The sequence below is a fragment of the Oryctolagus cuniculus genome, chromosome 18 (assembly GCF_964237555.1).
Source record: "Oryctolagus cuniculus chromosome 18, mOryCun1.1, whole genome shotgun sequence".
NCBI classification, from domain to species: domain Eukaryota; kingdom Metazoa; phylum Chordata; class Mammalia; order Lagomorpha; family Leporidae; genus Oryctolagus; species Oryctolagus cuniculus.
In genome coordinates, this window is record NC_091449.1 from 2,284,133 (window position 1) to 2,302,216 (window position 18,084).

The 18,084-nt window shown below is 44.1% G+C and overlaps 1 protein-coding gene across 26 annotated transcripts in view; it reads left to right on the top strand.

The window, feature by feature from the left end:
- PEG3 (paternally expressed 3) overlaps window positions 1-7,970 on the top strand; it is a 60,131-nt gene extending 52,161 nt beyond the window's left edge. For all 26 annotated transcript variants that reach the window (XM_051837183.2, XM_051837196.2, XM_051837198.2 and 23 more), the window contains one exon: window positions 144-7,970. In XM_051837183.2, the coding sequence (XP_051693143.1) occupies window positions 144-4,396 (4,253 nt within the window). In that variant the 3' untranslated portion in view covers window positions 4,397-7,970. The remainder of the gene's footprint in view (window positions 1-143) is intronic.
- The last annotated feature ends 10,114 nt before the right edge of the window (window positions 7,971-18,084 follow it).

The following is an 18,084-nucleotide window of genomic DNA, read 5'->3' on the forward strand; positions in this document are numbered from 1 at the left end:
TGAGCCACACAACCAGTGAGATACATACCAAGGAACCTACATTTTACATTCCCCAACATTACAGAAATTGTTCTCCAAGTTCTGGTGTCATTTTATATAAGTTTGGGGACTAGGGGATATTTATATTTGGGGTTTCTTTCTAGGCCTGAAAACTATTCCTGAAGCCAAAAAATCAACCCACCGGCGTGGAATTTGTGAAGATGAATCTTCCCATGGGGTGATAATGGAGAAATTCATCAAGGACGTGTCACGAGCCTCCAAATCAGGAAGAGCAAGAGAGTCAACTGATCGTCCACAGAGGTTCCCCAGGATGTCAGATGAAAGCTGGAAGGATGTTTCCTTCACCAAGAGGGAATCAGTGATTCAGGAGAGGGGTTATGAAGGGAATGAATTTAGGGGAGGTTTTAGATTTAACTCAAACCTTGTGTCTAGAAGGAGAGTTCTTGAAAGAAAAAGGCGCTATCACTTTGACACGGATGGGAAGGGCTCGACTTGGGATCAGAGGGCCAGGAAGAAGCCCTTTGAATGCGGTAGTGAGATGAGAAAAGCTCTGAGCATGAGCAGCCTGAGCAGCATCAGCTCCTCGTCCTTCTCTGGGTCGCAGCCAGCTGACTTTGGAGCAATGCCGTATGTGTGTGATGAGTGTGGGAGGTCATTCAGCGTCATCTCAGAGTTTGTTGAGCACCAGATCATGCACACTAGAGAGAACCTGTATGAGTATGGCGAATCCTTTATTCACAGTGTGGCTGTCAGTGAGGTTCAGAAAAGCCAGGCTGGAGGGAAACGCTTTGAGTGTAAGGAATGTGGGGAAACTTTCAATAAGAGCGCCACTCTGGCTGAGCACCGGAAAATTCATGCTAGAGAGTATCTTGCAGAAAGTAATGATCAGGAATATGAGGAGGCCTTTATGCCTAGCCCAACCTTCAGTGAGCTTCAGAAGATCTATGGCAAAGACAAATTCTATGAGTGCAAAGTGTGTAAGGAAACCTTCCTTCATAGCTCTGCCTTAATTGAGCATCAGAAAACCCATGGTAGAGGGAACTTCAGTGATGACAAAGATAATGAGCGTGAGCGCCAGCGTGAGCATGAGCGTGGAGAAGCCTTTATGCCCAGCTCAGCCTTTAATGAGTTTCAGAAAATGTATGGTAAAGAGAAAATCTATGAATGTAAAGTGTGTGGGGAGACCTTCCTTCATAGCTCTTCTCTGAGAGAACATCAGAAAATCCATACTAGAGGAAACCCATTTGAAAACAAGGGTAAGATATGTGAGGAAACCTTTATTCCTGGTCAGTCTTTTAAAAGGCGTCAGAAAACTTACACTAAGGAGAAGCTATATGACTTTACAGATGGCAGGGATGCCTTTCTGAGCTCAGACATCAGTGAGCATCAGAAAATTCATTCTCGAAAGAACCTCTTTGAAAGCAGAGGGTATGAGAAACCTGTCATTCATAACATGCCCTTCACAGAATCTCAGAAGAGCCATACTATAACAAGACCACCTGAAAATGAAGAGGAGGAGAAGGCATTCACTATCAGCTCTAACCCCAGTGGGAACCAGAAATTTCCCCTGAGAGAAAATGTCTATGAGAGGAAACCATATGAGAGGTCAGTTATTCATAGCTTAGCCTCTACGGCAGCTCAGAGAAGCTACATTGCAGTGGGGCCCAGTAAACTGAAAGTGATTGCAGAGTCTACCTTTCAGAGCTCAAATGTTATCAGCTATCAGAAAATCCGCACTGGAGGGAACACCTATGAAGGAAAAGAATACAAGAGATCTGTAATCCACAGCTTGGCTGCTCCCAGGCCTCTGAAACGTCACATTGTAAGTGATCTGGGTGGATGTGATGAGAGAGGAGAATCTTCCATTTATATCTCAGACCTTAGTAATAAGCGACAGAAGATTCCTGCCAGAGAGAACCCTTATGAAAGTGATGTGAATAACAGTCATGAGGACTCTGTTTTACAGAGTGTATCCTATGTCAGACCTCAAAAAAGCCTTGCTGGAGAGGGATCTAGTGAATTGAAACAGGATGGCGAATTTTCTGTCCCAAGCTCAAGTGTCCGCCAACACCAGAAAGCTCGTGCTAAAAAGAAGTACATTGAGCATAGGAGCAATGAGACCTCTGTAATCCATTCCCTACCTTTTGGGGAACTGCAGCGAATTCGCCCTAGAGAAAGGCTCTATGAGTGTCAGGAGTGTGGTGAGTCCTTTGCTCGTATCTCTGACCTCACTGAGCACCAGAAGATTCACGATAGAGAGAAGCCCTCTGGAAGTAAAAACTATGAACAGTCTGTCATTCGCAGCTTGGCCCCTACTGATCCTCAGACAAGTTATGCCCAAGAGCAATATGCTGAAGAACAAGCACGCAATGAATTTAAGTTCAGGCAACGCTTTACTAACAGCAACAACCTTAGTACACATCAGAAAATCTATGCTCAAGAGAAGTCCCATGGTGAGGAGCCCCGCGGTGAGGAGCCCCGTGGCAAAGAACCCCATGGAGAGGAGACCCATGGTGAACAGACCCCTGAGGAGATGAATCCTGAGGAGGAGACCCATGGCCAGGAGACACCTGAGGAGGAGACCCGTGGCCAGGAGACACCTGGCAAGGAAACCCGTGGCCAGGAGACACCTGGCGAGGAAACCCGTGGCCAGGAGACACCTGGCGAGGAAACCCGTGGCCAGGAGACTGCTGGCCAGGAAACACGTGGTCAGGAGACTCCTGATGAGGAGACCCGTGGTCAGGAGACTCCTGATGAGACCCATGGCGAGGAGACTCACGGCGAGAAGACACCTGGCGAGGAGACCCGTGGCCAGGAGACTCCTGGCGAGGAGACCCACGGCGAGGAGACAGTTGAAGATGCTGTCATTCAGGGTTCAGACTTGGATGAGCCTCAGAAGGATGACCCTGACAACACAATCTATGAATGTCAGGACTGTGGGCTGGGCTTTGTGGATCTCACAGACCTCACTGACCATCAGAACGTCCACAGCACAAACACAAAATGTCTCGTTGACAGTCGTGAGTACACGCATTCTGTAATTCACACCCATTCCATCAGTGAATATCAGAGAGAGTACACAGGAGAACAGCTCTATGAGTGCCCAAAATGTGGAGAATCTTTTATTCATAGCTCATTCCTTTTTGAGCATCAGAGAGTCCATGAGCAAGACCAGTTGTATGCCCTGAAGGGATGTGATGATGGTTTTATTTCTCTCTTGCCTGTGAAGCCACGAAGGAATCGGGCTGCAGAGAGGAATCCCGCTCTTGCTGGGTCAGCCATTCGATGCCTTCAGTGTGGACAAGGCTTCATTCATAGCTCTGCCCTTAATGAGCATATGAGACTGCATAGGGAGGATGAGTTACTGGAGCAGAGCGAGATGGCTGAGGAAGCCATCATGTCAGGCCTAGCCCTCACAGAGTTTCAGGGAAGTGAAAGTGAAGAGAAGCTCTTTGAATGTACAATATGTGGAGAATGCTTCTTCACTGCCTCAGAACTTGGGGATCATCACATAAAGGTTCATAAAGATGAGCCTTATGATTATGGGCCCTCCTTCACTCATACCTCATTCCTCACTGAGCCTCTCAAAGGAGCTATACCATTCTATGAATGCAAAGATTGCGGGAAGTCCTTTGTTCATAGCACAGTCCTCACTAAACACAAGGAGCTTCATCCTGAAGAAGATGACGATGATGATGATGATGACGACAGTGCCCAGGCAGTTGAAGCTAATGTCATCGTTCCACAAGAAGTTCTGCGGATCCAGGGGTCAAATGTAGAGGCTGCGGAGCCAGAGGTGGAGGCTGCGGAGCCGGAAGTGGAGGCTGCTGAGCCAGAGGTGGAGGCTGCTGAGCCAAATGGAGAAGCTGAGGGGCCAGATGGAGAAGCTGCAGAGCCAAATGGAGAGGCTGAGCAGCCAAATGGAGAGGCTGGAGAAGCTGAGCAACCCGAGGGAGATGCTGACGAGCCAGACGGGGTAGGGATTGAAGACCCAGAAGAAAGAGTGGAGGAGCCAGAGGGGGATGCTGATGAGCCTGACGGTGCAGGGGTTGAAGACCCGGAAGAGGAAGGTGAAGATCAAGAGATTGAGATTGAAGAACCATACTACAACTGCCAGGAGTGCACAGAAACCTTTACTTCCAGTGCAGCATTTGGTGAGCACCTGAAAACTCACGCCAGTGTGATCGTATTTGAGCCTGCAGATGCCTTTGGAGAGTGCTCTGGCTACATTGAACGCGCCAGCACCAGCACCAGCACCAGCACCAGCACCAGCACCAGCACCAGCGCAGGTGGGGCCGATCAGGCTGACGAGAAATACTTCAAATGTGATGTCTGTGGGCAGCTCTTCAATGACCGCCTGTCCCTTGCTAGACACCAGAACACTCACACTGGCTGAGTGTGAAGGCTGGAAAACCTTCACCTAGAACTTGAACCTTATCACACCACAGAGTATTCAGACCAACCTATAATAACCTCATTATGAAACTTACCTTAGTATAGAGATGACTGACTTAACATCAGATAACTCAGACTGAAAAATGACTGGAGACTTTCAATCTTAGCTCTCCCCAATCAGACATCAGCATTTGCCTGTGGGAGAGCCATAGTACAAAGCTTAACTTTTCATCCAAGTAAGCAGATTGAGGAAAACCCTGAATATTCAAGACCACAGAGATTGCCCCCGACAATTGTAATGCTGCTCTTTTAACCTATATATAATGTTTCCTAGGGTATATATAAAATAGCGAGACGTAGCAAAACAGTGATCACATATATTTGGATTTAATATGATATACAATTAAAGTTTACTGTGCAAAGGTACCTTACCTGGTACTCTAGTTTTTTTGATTTTTTTCTTTGGAGGAGGAAGAGAGCAACAAATTAGAATATATTTCTAAGTGTCTTAGATCTTCAGAAAGATTTATTGTGCATTATTTGAACACTGTTGGTATCTTTTTGAGTAATCGTGTTTTGTTCCTTACCCTTAATAGTCTTGTGAAGGTGTAGGCATGAAAGATAGCATATCTCTTACCATGCTGTTTGAAAAGAGAAGTGCTTTTAGCTTCTTTCTGCAGCCATTTTGTCTGCACTCACACCTTGGAACCTAACGTGTAAGCCTTTACAACATGAGAATTGGTGTTTCGTGACCCAAATTACACAGTTACCACATTGTATGTACTTTCCAGTGATTCTCATGCAAAAATATTACAAGTTTGTTTCTTGTTTTACTTTGTTTTTAGGCTCAGTGTTTGTTAAATAGTGAATTCATGAAACCTGAACTTTTTCCCTGTAAATCTTACATCTTTGCCTTTAAAGAATGGGTTGCAACCATCACTAGATCACAGTAGTGCCTAATGAAGGTTGAAAACCGCAAGAGAGACTCTTATGCTGTACATAAGGATGCAGGCTAATGACCTCTCATCGCTTCTGCTGTGCGCTTCTGCCTTAAGTGACAAGTAGCAACGTGGCTAGGATCGCCTGTGTGGCGTAGGAATGTGCTGCCACCAATTAGTTTGCACCCTGGGTGCCCAGGAGCTAGTATCCTTAGATCTTTCTATCACTAAACTTGATTGTCCTCTTCTTTACCTGTCAGATCCTTTTACCCCATGTCTAACTTGCATTTTAAAAAAAATTTAAAAACAGAAAACAAAATAAAAAGCTTTCTTTACAGTCAACCCCAGCTTAACATGTACTCAGGTTCCCAGCAGCCTTAATTTGTTTCGTTGTCATCTGTTCCTTTAAGCCCTCCCAAGTATTTCTAAGCTATCCATTAGTGTCATGTTTGTCTGATCGCCTCAGCTTTCTTCTTAATCACAAATTGACCTCACAAGCCTGAGGTTTTGAAAACCCCTGTGTCTTTTTCTGTGGACCACCTGTGCTGTTTTGCTTCCCTTTCCCTCACATAATGGCTATATTAAGAAATTTTTTGGCCTTGAGTTGGCTGAAAAAAAATTTAAAAATTTTAAAAATCTTTAAAAAAAAAAGTGGATCTCTAGAGTAAGTGAACAAAAGATAAGTGCAGATAACTTGAGCAAGCAAAATTAAAATAACCCTCTGGGGAGAAATGTGTCTGAATCTTACTCCCCTAGATCTTTAGGATTAGGGCTCACAGGGAGTGTGAAAACTGCAGGGAATGCCAAAGTCTAGGGAGATTGTGGAAATGAGCAAGAAGCAACAATGACTAAACCAAAGAAGGGAGTCCTAACGTTTCAGCAGACCTAGGAGGGAGAGGAGACAGACAAAAGAAAACACCAGCAGCAAGGGTCGGAGGGCCAGGTTAGTGGGAATGAACTGAGTGGGGTGTCCTGGGCACTTTGGAAGAAGGGACGTTTCTGGTGGTGTGATGTACGTGAGGGCCAGCTGCATAAGAAGACCAAGGTTGGGACAAACATCTGGGGAAATGGGGAGTGAGGCACTGCGTTGGAAGAGGACTCTGGAAAAGGGAGTCAGTGTTGATACCGTGAGTTAAGCTTGGTAGGTTCAATAGTGTTGGCAGTGTTGATCAGTAGACCCTTTTCAGAAAGTCACTTGCCAAGAAGTCAGTGTGTCCATTCCAGCCTTAGGTTAATGAGAAATTAGGAACAACTGAAATGCCAAACAATAGGGGAATGATTAAGTAAATGTGTCCTTGGACTCTTATGCAGCTGTTTAAAAATGATAATCATGAAGAATTATGTAGCAGTGTAGAAATATATTTACAGGAATAGTAAGTGGAGAAAGCAGGACACAAAATTATATTTATACTACAATTATAACTGTTTAAAAACGTATGCTTATAGTCAAAAGCTGTTGTGTTATTGTAGGCTTATAGTTGAGCATTATTTTCTTAAATTCCTTGAATGTTCTTTATGGTAGTGTTACTAAAAAGTTTATGATCATGTTTCCATTGTGAACACAATTTGAACTAATTATCAAAATTCAGAAAAATTGGAGGAAAAAATTTCATATCGCCACCATCCAAAGGCAGTTACACTCTGCAGCATCTTGTTTATTCTAGTTTCTGTGCACAGGTTTATGATTATAACTGTGTCAAATATGTATTCAAAAGAGCTGTTAACCTTTGTAGAATTATCGTTAAATACTTTAATCTCAATTTTTTTCAAATGTTCTTTATAGTAGTATCCTGATAACAAAGCTTATTATGTATGTCTTTAACACAAGCATAATAGATACCCAGAGGAAAAATTAGAAAACACAGTAAAATTAGAAGAAAAAGAAATTCACCCATATTCCCAACACCCAACAACTACTGTTAAAATCTTGATCTATTTCCTCCATCTTGTTAAAGTGCACAAGCTTGTGATTCTAACAGTGTTAAATATGTGTACGTAAAGTCTAAAATGAAAAGAAATGTGGAAAATAATTAAAACAGTATTACCATTATGGGATTATGGTTAAATATTTTGTCTCAAATTCCTTGAATAATCTTTGGTGTTTCGGTAGTAAATTTTATGTATGTAATTTTCCATTGCTAATATAATACATACTCATAGAAAATCTTGGCAAATTCAGCAAAGTAGAAGAAAATTCACCCATATTACCAACACCCAGAATCAACTATTGTTAACATTGTGACCTGTGAACCAGTTGTGATTATTAGGGTGTTAATGACAAGTATGTGTATCAAAGATGGGAAGAAATATGGAAAATAAAAAAATAGTTGTGTGGTTGTGGGATTATAGTTAAGTATTTTGTCTTCAGTTTCCTTGGGTGGTCTTTATAATTGTGTTTTTGTAATCCACCTTTATTAACATGTATTTCCATTATATATGCAGTACGTGTTCATTATAGAAACTTTGAGAAAACGTAGACGAGAAACTCATCCATATTTTCACCAGCCAAAGACCGTGTGCTTAACATCGTGATAGATTTTTTTCATCTTGTTTCTGTGCACAGGTTTTTGGTTTGTTAATATGGTTGTGATTGTTCTATCTGTAATGGTGTCAACAATAAAAATAAAGTGAAAATTATGATATTTCTCAGTCTTTTTTGTCCATATTTAAAGTGTCTGGGATTATTAAATATGGTTTCCTGGGGGCCAGTATTGTGACATAGTGGGTAAAGCTGCTGCCTGTGATGCCGGCATCCCGTATGGGCTCAGTTTCGTGTCTCAGCAGGTCCATCCACTTCTGATTCATCTTCCTGCTAATGGCCTGGGAAGAGTAGTTAGAGATGGCTTGGCTGGTGCCACAGCTCACTTGGCTAATATTCTGCCTTCGGCGCCGGCACCCCAGGTTCTAGTTTCAGTTGGGGCACCAGATTCTGTCCCAGTTGCTCCTCTTCCAGTCCAGCTCTCTGCTGTGGCCTGGGAGTGCAGTGGAGGATGGCCCAAGTGCTTGGGCCCTGCACCTGCATGGGAGATCAGGAGGAAGCACCTGGCTCCTGGCTTCAGATCGGTGTAGCGTGCTGGCCACAGCAGCCATCTGGGGGATGAACCAACGGAAGGAAGACCTTTCTGTCTCTCTCTCTCACTGCCTAACTCTCCTTGTTTAAAAAAAAAAAAAAAAGAGATGGCTCAAGTATTCTGGACTCTGCAACCCACATTGGGGACCTGGATGAAGCTCCTGGCTCCTGGCTTGCAGCCATCTGGAGAGTGAATCAGCATATAGAAGATCCCTCTCTCTATCCTCTCTATAATTCTTTCAAATAAATCTTTTTTAAAATAGGGTTTTCTTGCTAAAGTTATAAATTCAAAAAGCTAGTGCCTCCTTAGATCTAAAAAAGTTTGGATTGATACTCTATTTTGAAGTATTGCATATTTCAACAATTATTTCTGAGGGACCTTTTAATACTTCTTGATTCCATTTTTTTTTTTATTTATTTGAAAGGCACAGTGACAGAGAGAGGGAGAGATAAGAGTGAGAAAGATCTTCCATCTCTTGAATGGCTACACAGCTGAGGTTGGACCAGGCTGAAGCCAGAAGTCCAGAACTCCATCTGGGTCTCCCACATGGGTGGTAGGGGGCCAAGTACTTGGACTATCATCTGCTGCATTCCCAAGTGCATTAGCATGAAGCTGGCTGAGAAGCAGCTTCTGATGTGAGATGCCAGTGTCACAAGTAGAGAGGCTTAATACTCTCCATCACAATGCTAGCCCCCAATTCCACATTTTTAACTGCACCTAAAAAGTTAGGACATTTATTCCAGTAGTGTTTTTAAACTTGATAATAACCACAGTATATTTTAGTTTTGTGAGTGACAGAAATTTGATCCACTGTTTTACTCCCCAAATGCCTACAACAACTAGGGGTAGGGCAGGGTGAAGGCAAGAGCCAGGAGCAAGATCCCCATCTCCCATGTGGGTGGCAGGGGCCCAAGCACTTGAGCCATCATCTGCTCCTTCCAGGATGCATTAGCAGGAAGGTGGATTGGCAGCAGAGAAGCCAGGCTTAAACCAGGCACTCTGATAAGGGATACTGGCATCCTGAGTGGCAAATCAGCCACTGTACTAAGTGACTGCCCAAGGGTTTTTTTTTTTTTCTTCTTTTAATATTGTTTTAAAGGCAGATATACAGAAAGAGGAGGAGAGATAAAGAAAAAGAGCTTCCATCTACTAGTTCACTCCCTAAATGGCTGCAACAGCCAGGGCTGGGCCAGACGGATGCCAGAAGCTTCTCCCAGGTCCTGCATGAGTGCAGGGGCCCAAGTACTAGAGCCATCTTATATTGCTTTCCCAGGTGCACTGGCAGGGAGTTGGATCAGAGGTGGAACAGCTGGAACTTGAACCAGCGCCCATAAGTGATGCTGGCACTGTAGGTAGAGGCTTACCTTGCACACCACAGCACCAGCCCCTGCCCAAGTTTTTGTTACTAGTATTTTTTAGTTTTTTTATTTGAAAAGCAGAAAGAGACAGATCTTCCATCCACTAGTTCACTTCCCAAATCCCTGGGGAGGGATATCTTGGGAGGGACCAGGCTGAGGTGAGGAGCCAGGAACTCTATCCAAGTCTCCTATGAGGGTGGCAGTGGCCCAAGAACTTGAGTCATCTTCTACTGCCTCCCAGGATCAGAGGAATATCTGCCAGGACTCCAGAATGGCACTGTGACACGGGATGTGGGCCAAGCATTGGCAAACTTGCTATGCCACAACATCCACCCTGAGTGAGAATTTTTAATTGGAAATACGAGATTCTTTCAAACATTAAGGGCTCACGACCCCTCAACGTAAACTGCTATTTATGGCTGAGAATCTTTGTAAGGTGTCTGTTCCTAACTCTTGCCTGAAATTAAAAGGTGTATTCTCAGGAAGCTCCACTTTTGTTTGTTTTTTTAATGATCCCTTTCCTTCCCGTGCTTCTCCTTGCCTCCTTCCTTCCACAGAGAGAGGAAGAGATAGAGGGATCTTCCATCCATTGGTTCACGCCTCAAATGACCACCACAGCCAGGGCGTGCCAGACCAAATCCAGGAGCTCTCACATGGTGGCAAGGACCCAAGTACTTGGGCCGTCATCTGCTGTCTTCCCAGGTGCGTTAGCATGAAGCTGGATCAGAAAGTGGGGTAGCTGGAACTCTAACCAGCACTCTGATACAGGAAGTGGGTGTTCCAAGCAGTGGCTTAACCTGCTGTGCTACAATGCCTACCCCAGGAACTCTATTTAGTTACTAATCAGACTTTACCGCCCAGAAACATCCCATGCAATTTAACAAATTACCATCTCAGGGAGTTTGGCAGATAATTTTTAACCATATTTGCAATTCTATAATGATGAGGTTCTCAGCGTAGGTTTTTGTTTTGTTTTGTTCTTGGTTTTTTTGTTTTGTTTTGTTTTGGGTTTTTTTTTTTTTTTTTTTTTTTTTTTTTTTTTTTTTTTTTGACAGGCAGAGTGGACAGTGAGAGAAAGAGAGAGAAAGGTCTTCCTTTGCCGTTGGTTCACCCTCCAATGGCCGCCGTGGCCAGTGTGCTGCAGCCAGCGCATCGCGCTGATCAGAAGCCAGGAGCCAGGTGCTTCTCCTGGTCTCCCATGTGGGTGCAGGGCCCAAGGACCTGGGCCATTCTCCACTGCACTCCTGGGGCATAGCAGAGAGCTGGCCTGGAAGAGGGGCAACCGGGACAAAATCCGGCGCCCCGATTGGGACTAGAACCTGGTGTGCCGGCGCCGCAAGGCGGAGGATTAGCCTATTGAGCCACGGCGCCGGCCCTCAGTGTAGGTTTTTGCTAACTGAATCACTACTGACAAACACCATGCTTGGATCATACCTAACCTGTAACTGCTGTGTCCCTTACTCTAACTCAAGAGAGATGGTCATGGACTCCAGTCCTTCTGATCAGGTTGAGGCTGAGTATACCGATAATCAAAAAGACCTGGAAGGAGATGAAACAAAATGGCCAGATGGTATTTTGGTTCCTGATACCTCAGCCAGCGCCCTTTGGAGTCTGTCTGAACCACTTGCCCTTGGGTATCTTTTATAATAGATAACCCACTTTTTGACAAACCTTAAAAGAACTAGTGGATGTTGAATGAAGAACTGGTGGCATGGGGTGGGCGGGGAGAATAAACTAGAGTAGCATCCCAACCATGGTCTGCAGTGAAAAGAGAGCTCTCCCCCATTTTTGGTTTCTTGAATGGAGTAGAGGGTGGTGCCTTCACGTGCATGAAGCCATCTAGAAAGTTAATGAAACCTCCATAAACTTCACATGGAGCTTAATATCCATGTATCCTCCCCACTGACCAGATGTGTGGTGGCTGGCTGATCCCTCCAGACCCATTTCATCATCAATAGGCCAGTGCTGTTTATCCAATGGAATGAGTCTTATCCTAGATACAGATTTTTCTTTTCATGCTAGCCAGCCTCTTAACATCTATGGATTTCCTGTATGGCTCACATACCACTTATATGCCATACACAGCACTTAATCAGTTATGCCAATGCAGAAATAAGCAAACTCAAAACCCCAGTGGGCCCTCAGTGCTCATTGCTCAAACATTTAAGGTCACATTAGGGCTGGCCAGGCAGCTCTACTTATCTTGTCCAGATTTCTTTATGTCTTGGAGATAGCTGGTTGTTAGATAATCTAGGCCAGTGATAGCTGGAGCTGCAGGGCTCCTACCCACATTTGTCATTCTGGGATGAGTAGACTACCTCCTCATGGTATGGCAGAAGTGCAAGACAGCAAGTGAGAGCAGGAGGCCTCTTGAGGCCTCAACTTGGACTTGACATACTGTAACTCTTGGCCAAAGCCAGTCACTGGGGATGGAAAAGATAACCCACACGTAGGAGATGAATGCTAATCACACAGAAAGGAAAATTCTAAGTGGAGACATAGTAGCCTACATAGGTACAAACAGGATTTATTTTATTTTGAGAGAGAAAATACATCCACATGTGACACTGGGGTGCATCCTATGCAGAAGTACATGTCATGAGTAGGCCAGAAGATTGTTCATGGGGTGGGCGGGGAGAATAAACTAGAGTAGCATCCCAACCATGGTCTGCAGTGAAGAGAGAGCTCTCCCCCATTTTTGGTTTCTTGAATGCAGTAGAGGGTGGTGCCTTCACATGCATGAAGCCATCTAGAAAGTTAATGAAACCTCCATAAACTTCTCATGGAGCTTAATATCCATATATCTTCACAGCTTCTCCCCCTCCTGGTCTCAGATGAGACATGGAGGCATCTTGGGAAGGTGGGTATCTTTGATTTACAGCTAGAAGCTGCAGGACTGTTATGGATTCCAGCTCACTTAGACGGACCTAGCTGGCTGCCTATCCACACCACATCACTAAGGCCATGTGATAAAGGGAATGGATAGAGGCAGGAGTGAAGAATTGAGGGCATTAACACAATAGCCATACAATACACCTATCACAGGACTGAATGCCAAGACACTCCCTTCCCACCAGCATCCGCATGAAATGGGCATGGCCTAAGGAAAACTCAGGTTTGGTGTTTGACGAAGGATACCAATTCCATAAGCTGGAGAGCTATTTTACCAGCTTTGAAATATGCCCCCCAAAACGTATTCTGGGTCTATACTTGGAACGCAAATGCCCAGAAGCAAAGAAGTGAATGTAGATGTACTTTTTCTCATTAACACCAATTCTGATAATTCTTGCTTCTGTTCTTGCTGCTAGGGGCTCTGTTGATTTACAGATTTTACCACCCAACGGGATTTTCCATCAGGAAACACAACAGTGCCATGGAGTGAGAGACTGAGATGTCTCTCTAGCACTTGAGGACAAATAGAATATTATGGTGATGGCGGAGGTTGGCTCTCATCAGCAAGGATAAATAGGGCTGCTGCTTGTTTTGGTTGTCTCTTACCATGTAACAAGTCTAAAACTTAATGACTTCAAATAGCCATGAAAGATCAAATAAGCACAGTTCTGCGATCTGGGCTTGGCTCAGCTGAAATTCGGTTCTGGTCTTCCCCAGGGTCACTCATACAGGCCCAGCTAAGGCTACAAATGCAAAACAGTTTTCACTCCGGTGCTGTGATAGCTGGGGGCTGGGTGAGCAAGTGTCTCTCTCCACATGGTCTTGCTAGCAGAATACCAGCACCTCTTTACATGGTAGCTCAGGGATTCAAAAGGGCAAAAAGAAAGATTCCAGGCATCATAATTCCCAGAGTCATTGCTGACACTGTATCACTTCTACCATATCTATTGTTCAAAGCAAGTCACAAGTTAGCCCGGATTCATGGGAAGGAAGAACAGTCTTCACCTTCCGATGAGCAGAGCAGCAGAGAATGTATGGCCATCTTTATTCTAACAAATTGCTAAACATAGGAACACGGAGGATTGTGGGGGAAATCTAGGGAAACTACTATCAGGCACCATTATCCAAGAAGTTCCCTAAGGAGAGCTGATTTTTTTTTTTTAAGAAGTCAGGAAACCAAGCATAATTGCACAGTGGGTTAAGCTGCCACCTACAATGCCAATATCCCAGCATCTCGAGTCCCACTTCTGAACCAGCTCCCTACTAATGCACTTGGGGAGGCAGCAGAGGATGGCTGAAGTGCTTGGGCCCCTGCTACCTACATGGGAGATCTGGATAGAGTTCCAGGCTGCTCCCTTTGTCCTGGCCCTGCCCCAACCATTGTGGCCATTTGGGGAGTGAACCAAATGGTAGATCTCTTTCCTTTTCTCTCTCACTCTCATTCTCATTCTCTCTCTCCGACACTCCTCCTGTCATATAAATAAAATAAATCTCAAAGAAAAGAAGCCAAAGGATGGATGAGTCAGGACAGCTCTTCTTTTGTCTGCCTTGTAATCCTTTCAATCACATCACACTGCCTGACTTGGGTGAGCTCTGCCTCTTCATTCCTGTGATCTTCATCTGTACCTCTTCCTCATTCCAACCACAGGATGAGCAGGAGGCTTGGGGTAGACCAATCAGAATGTCTCACCCAAGAATTGAAATCTTTTGCAGAACAACTCATGGATGATAGGTGTTCAAAGCTGTCATTCTGTGGCCAAACCTTAGAGAGACTGCTCGTGGTCCCTTTGATTACATTAACAAATATTCAATTACTTTTGTAATTGAATTTGTAGGGACCACTTGTTCAGCTCTTGACTCACTATTTGAGCTACAAAATATTATTCCAGTAAAACCCATTTTCCCTTGTCAGTTATCCTGAGTGAGTTCCTGTTGCGTGCACACAGAGGGTCCTGACTACGGCAGGCATGGTTTCTATTTCCCTGTCTGATCCACCGATTACCTTCACAAGCTCGGGGAGCCTTCTTTCCAAAGGAGTTTTGTTCCATCACAGCTAAACATGTGGGAAGTTCCTATCTGCATGCTGCAAATGGGAGCTCATCTCTGGACTCTGATTTAAATTCTCTGTGCTCCCTTTTCCCAGGTCCCATCATGAGGAAGCTCAGAGAGAGATCAGTTGGTCACTCACCTACTGTTCTGAACTAGGCATCCAGGAACACTGAGAGAAAAGTCAACTTTTATTTTGGTTTATGCCCGCATTCTACCTTTTACTAAGGGAACCATAATGTCTCATCTCCACACGATGTTTTAGATTTTTTTCTGCCTCTGAGCTGCTAAATGGTCATCATTTGCTCTATAATTCTTGGGCATTTGTGTCAGCTACTGTTTTGGGTATTTTGGATTCTGTGGGAGACAAACCAGACAGGTCCCTGCCGTTATGGAATCTATTTTAGCTGCTAAAACAAAACACCTCCAACTGAGTACTTTCTAAACAGCAGACATTTGTTGCTTACAGTTCTGGAGGCTGGGAAGTCCAAGATCAAAACAACAAAAGAGTTGGAGTCTTTTTTTTTTTTTTTTTGACAGGTAGAGTTATACACAGTGAGAGAGACAGAGAGAAAGGTCTTCCTTCCGTTGGTTCACTCCCCAAATGGCCACTACGGCTGGTGCTGTGCCGATCTGAAGCCAGGAGCCAGGTGCTTCCTCCTGGTCTCCCACGTGGGTGCAGGGGCCCAAGCACTTGGGCCATCCTCCACTGCCCTCCCGGGCCACAGCAGAGAGCTGGACTGGAAGAGGAGCAACCGGGACTAGAACCTGGCGCTCATATGGGATGCTGGCACCACAGGCAGAGGATTAACCAAGTGAGCCACAGCGCCGGCCCCAGAGTTGGAGTCTTATGAAGGGCTTGCTCTCTGCCTCAAACATGATGCCTTCCTGCTGTGTCCTCACGTGGCAGAGGGTCTAGCTGGCCCCCTCACCTCTCTTTTGGAAGGGCTCTATTCCCCTCACAAGCGCTCAGCCTTCATGATCTTAATACTATTTCATTGTGGTTTGATAATGAATTTGAGGACACATGAACATTAAGACCATAGCAGTAGGTAAGAGGAAGAAGACAGTGACAAAAACTACTCATTGCCTCCTGACATAACACTCATCCATTCTTCTCAAATATTGGCTGGGAACAGGGATATTCAGAATAAGCAATTTCTTTTCAGCCTCCCTGGCAGATAGATATGACCATGTGACTAGTGTCTGGTCTAGGAAATAAGCACAGTAAATTTAGGTGTCATTTCCAGGTTACAACAAGCTCTTTTCTCTCCCTTCCCCACAGCATGGAATTGCAAGACAACAAGCTCTTTTCTCTCCCTTCCCCACAGCATGGAATTGCAAGATGAAAGCTGTGTGTTGAGGATTTTGAAGTAACAAAACAGGAGCATATGTTTCTGATGATTTTTGACTTAACCTAGATTACTTGATAAGTCATTTGATTTGTTATTCTGAATAGTGGCTTCAAGTCCATTCAGCACTCCAAGCCCTATTCTGGTGGGATCTTTTTAAGAAATGTTTATTAATATAAAGAGAACAGATTTTATGTATTTCATAGATACAATTCTAAGAAGATAACCATACTTCCCTCCCTCCCTCCCCAGTTGCAATCTTACTTACTCCCAGGCTTGCTTGTACAGAAATGTTCTCAAGGCAAGAATGTGGTTGTGAGAATTGTTCTCCCAACTGAGTGGTGTCAGTTGTTTAGGATGGCTTTGGTAACCAGTAATAGGATGCTGAACTGCCAAGGTTAGACAAAGTACAATTAGGGCTTCATTTAATAAGAAGTTCTCTTATTAAATGGCTTCATTTAATAAGAAAAACACGTATTCCAGGCCAGTGGGCTCTATGATAGCATCAAAGTGTCACATCCCTTCCACTGTTCAATTCTGCTACATTTCCTATCATGATTGTACAGTGAGGCACATCATAGATCTTAATTCTGTGTCTCATCTTACAGTCATGAGAAGAGACATTGCTGATGGAGAAGAGACATTGCTGATTCATGGAGGCATCTAAAAGCACACAGAAAAAAAATGAAAAAATAATGTAATTATGAATTACAAGTTTAGACATAGAATTACATGATCATGTAATATATAACAATATAGCATTGCAATGATTTTATAACTTATAATTTTGCCCATCAGGTGGAAAGTCTGTTCCACTTTAATTTTTCACCCAGAATTGTGTAAGGTAAGCCAGCTGAAATGCGTATGGTATTGATTATTGTTTCTGCTATCCATCATCAGTCTTTTTCAATTACAGCACGAATAGGATAAATTTTTCCCTCACAGACTGATGTGGATGGCTTGTCACTGTGGGCTTTATCTTCAATACCATCTCATCCTCTCTGAAAATTAGTTATCTATTTATAAGCTGTTGATTTTTGGTCACTGTCCCCATAAACTTTTCATAAAGCATCACTGATTTCACCATTCTTCCACCCAAGCTTCACTAGAACGTTGATGTTTGTCCTTGCTTCTATTTTATTATAACAAGTTAGCACAAGGTTATTTTGGTGCAAAAATTTTTTGAAATTCATATGTATTTTTTTTTTGCTATTTTCCATGAACTTTTAAAAACACTCCTATAAGTCAAGGTCAGGCAAGGATAGGCATTGTGAAGACATTTAGAAGTGATTTAAAACAACATGTGTTTATTATTTTATAGTTCTGGAGGTTAGAGTCTGAGATAAACCTCACAGGGCTAAGCCCAAGGTGTCAGCAAGGCTCTATTGCTGATAGAGGCTCTGGGGAGAATCCATTCAAGGCCGCCTGCATTCCTTGGCCAGTGGCCTAGCTCCATCACCCCTACCTTTACTTCTGATATCACATTTCCTCTCTCCGCTTGCAACCCCTTCTACTTTCCTCTTAAGGAAGCCTGTGAGTACATTCAGGCCTCACCCAAGGATAATCTCCCTCAGCTGTCAGGATCCTTAATTTAGTCAGATTTGCAAAGTCCTTTACCAGTCATGGAAGGTGACATGTTCTGGGGATTGGCTTGTGGACATCCTTGGAGAAGCACCATTATACCTGCTACTCTCCTTAGGGAGGGAGTAGGCAGGGTATTGCCTGCATCCTCCTGTGGAGTGAGAAAGAGAAGGATGTTCTCATGGATGGTTCTCCTAAGGTCAAATGTTGCTGGACCAGTGGTTAGGAGCACCACCCTAGAGCCAACCTTTCTCTAGGAGCTGGCCACTACACATTTACCAGCCACGGCACATCTCAGAAGGTGAATACTGGACAATAGGAGAGGTTTGGACATGTGGTAGGTGATCTGGGGAGAGGTTTCAAGTACTCAGCCTTCTGTTCTTGATTGGGTGCTGTCAGGAAGTTGCAGTAAGCCTATGGTTGGGCATCTTCATGATCTCAAAGGTGGATT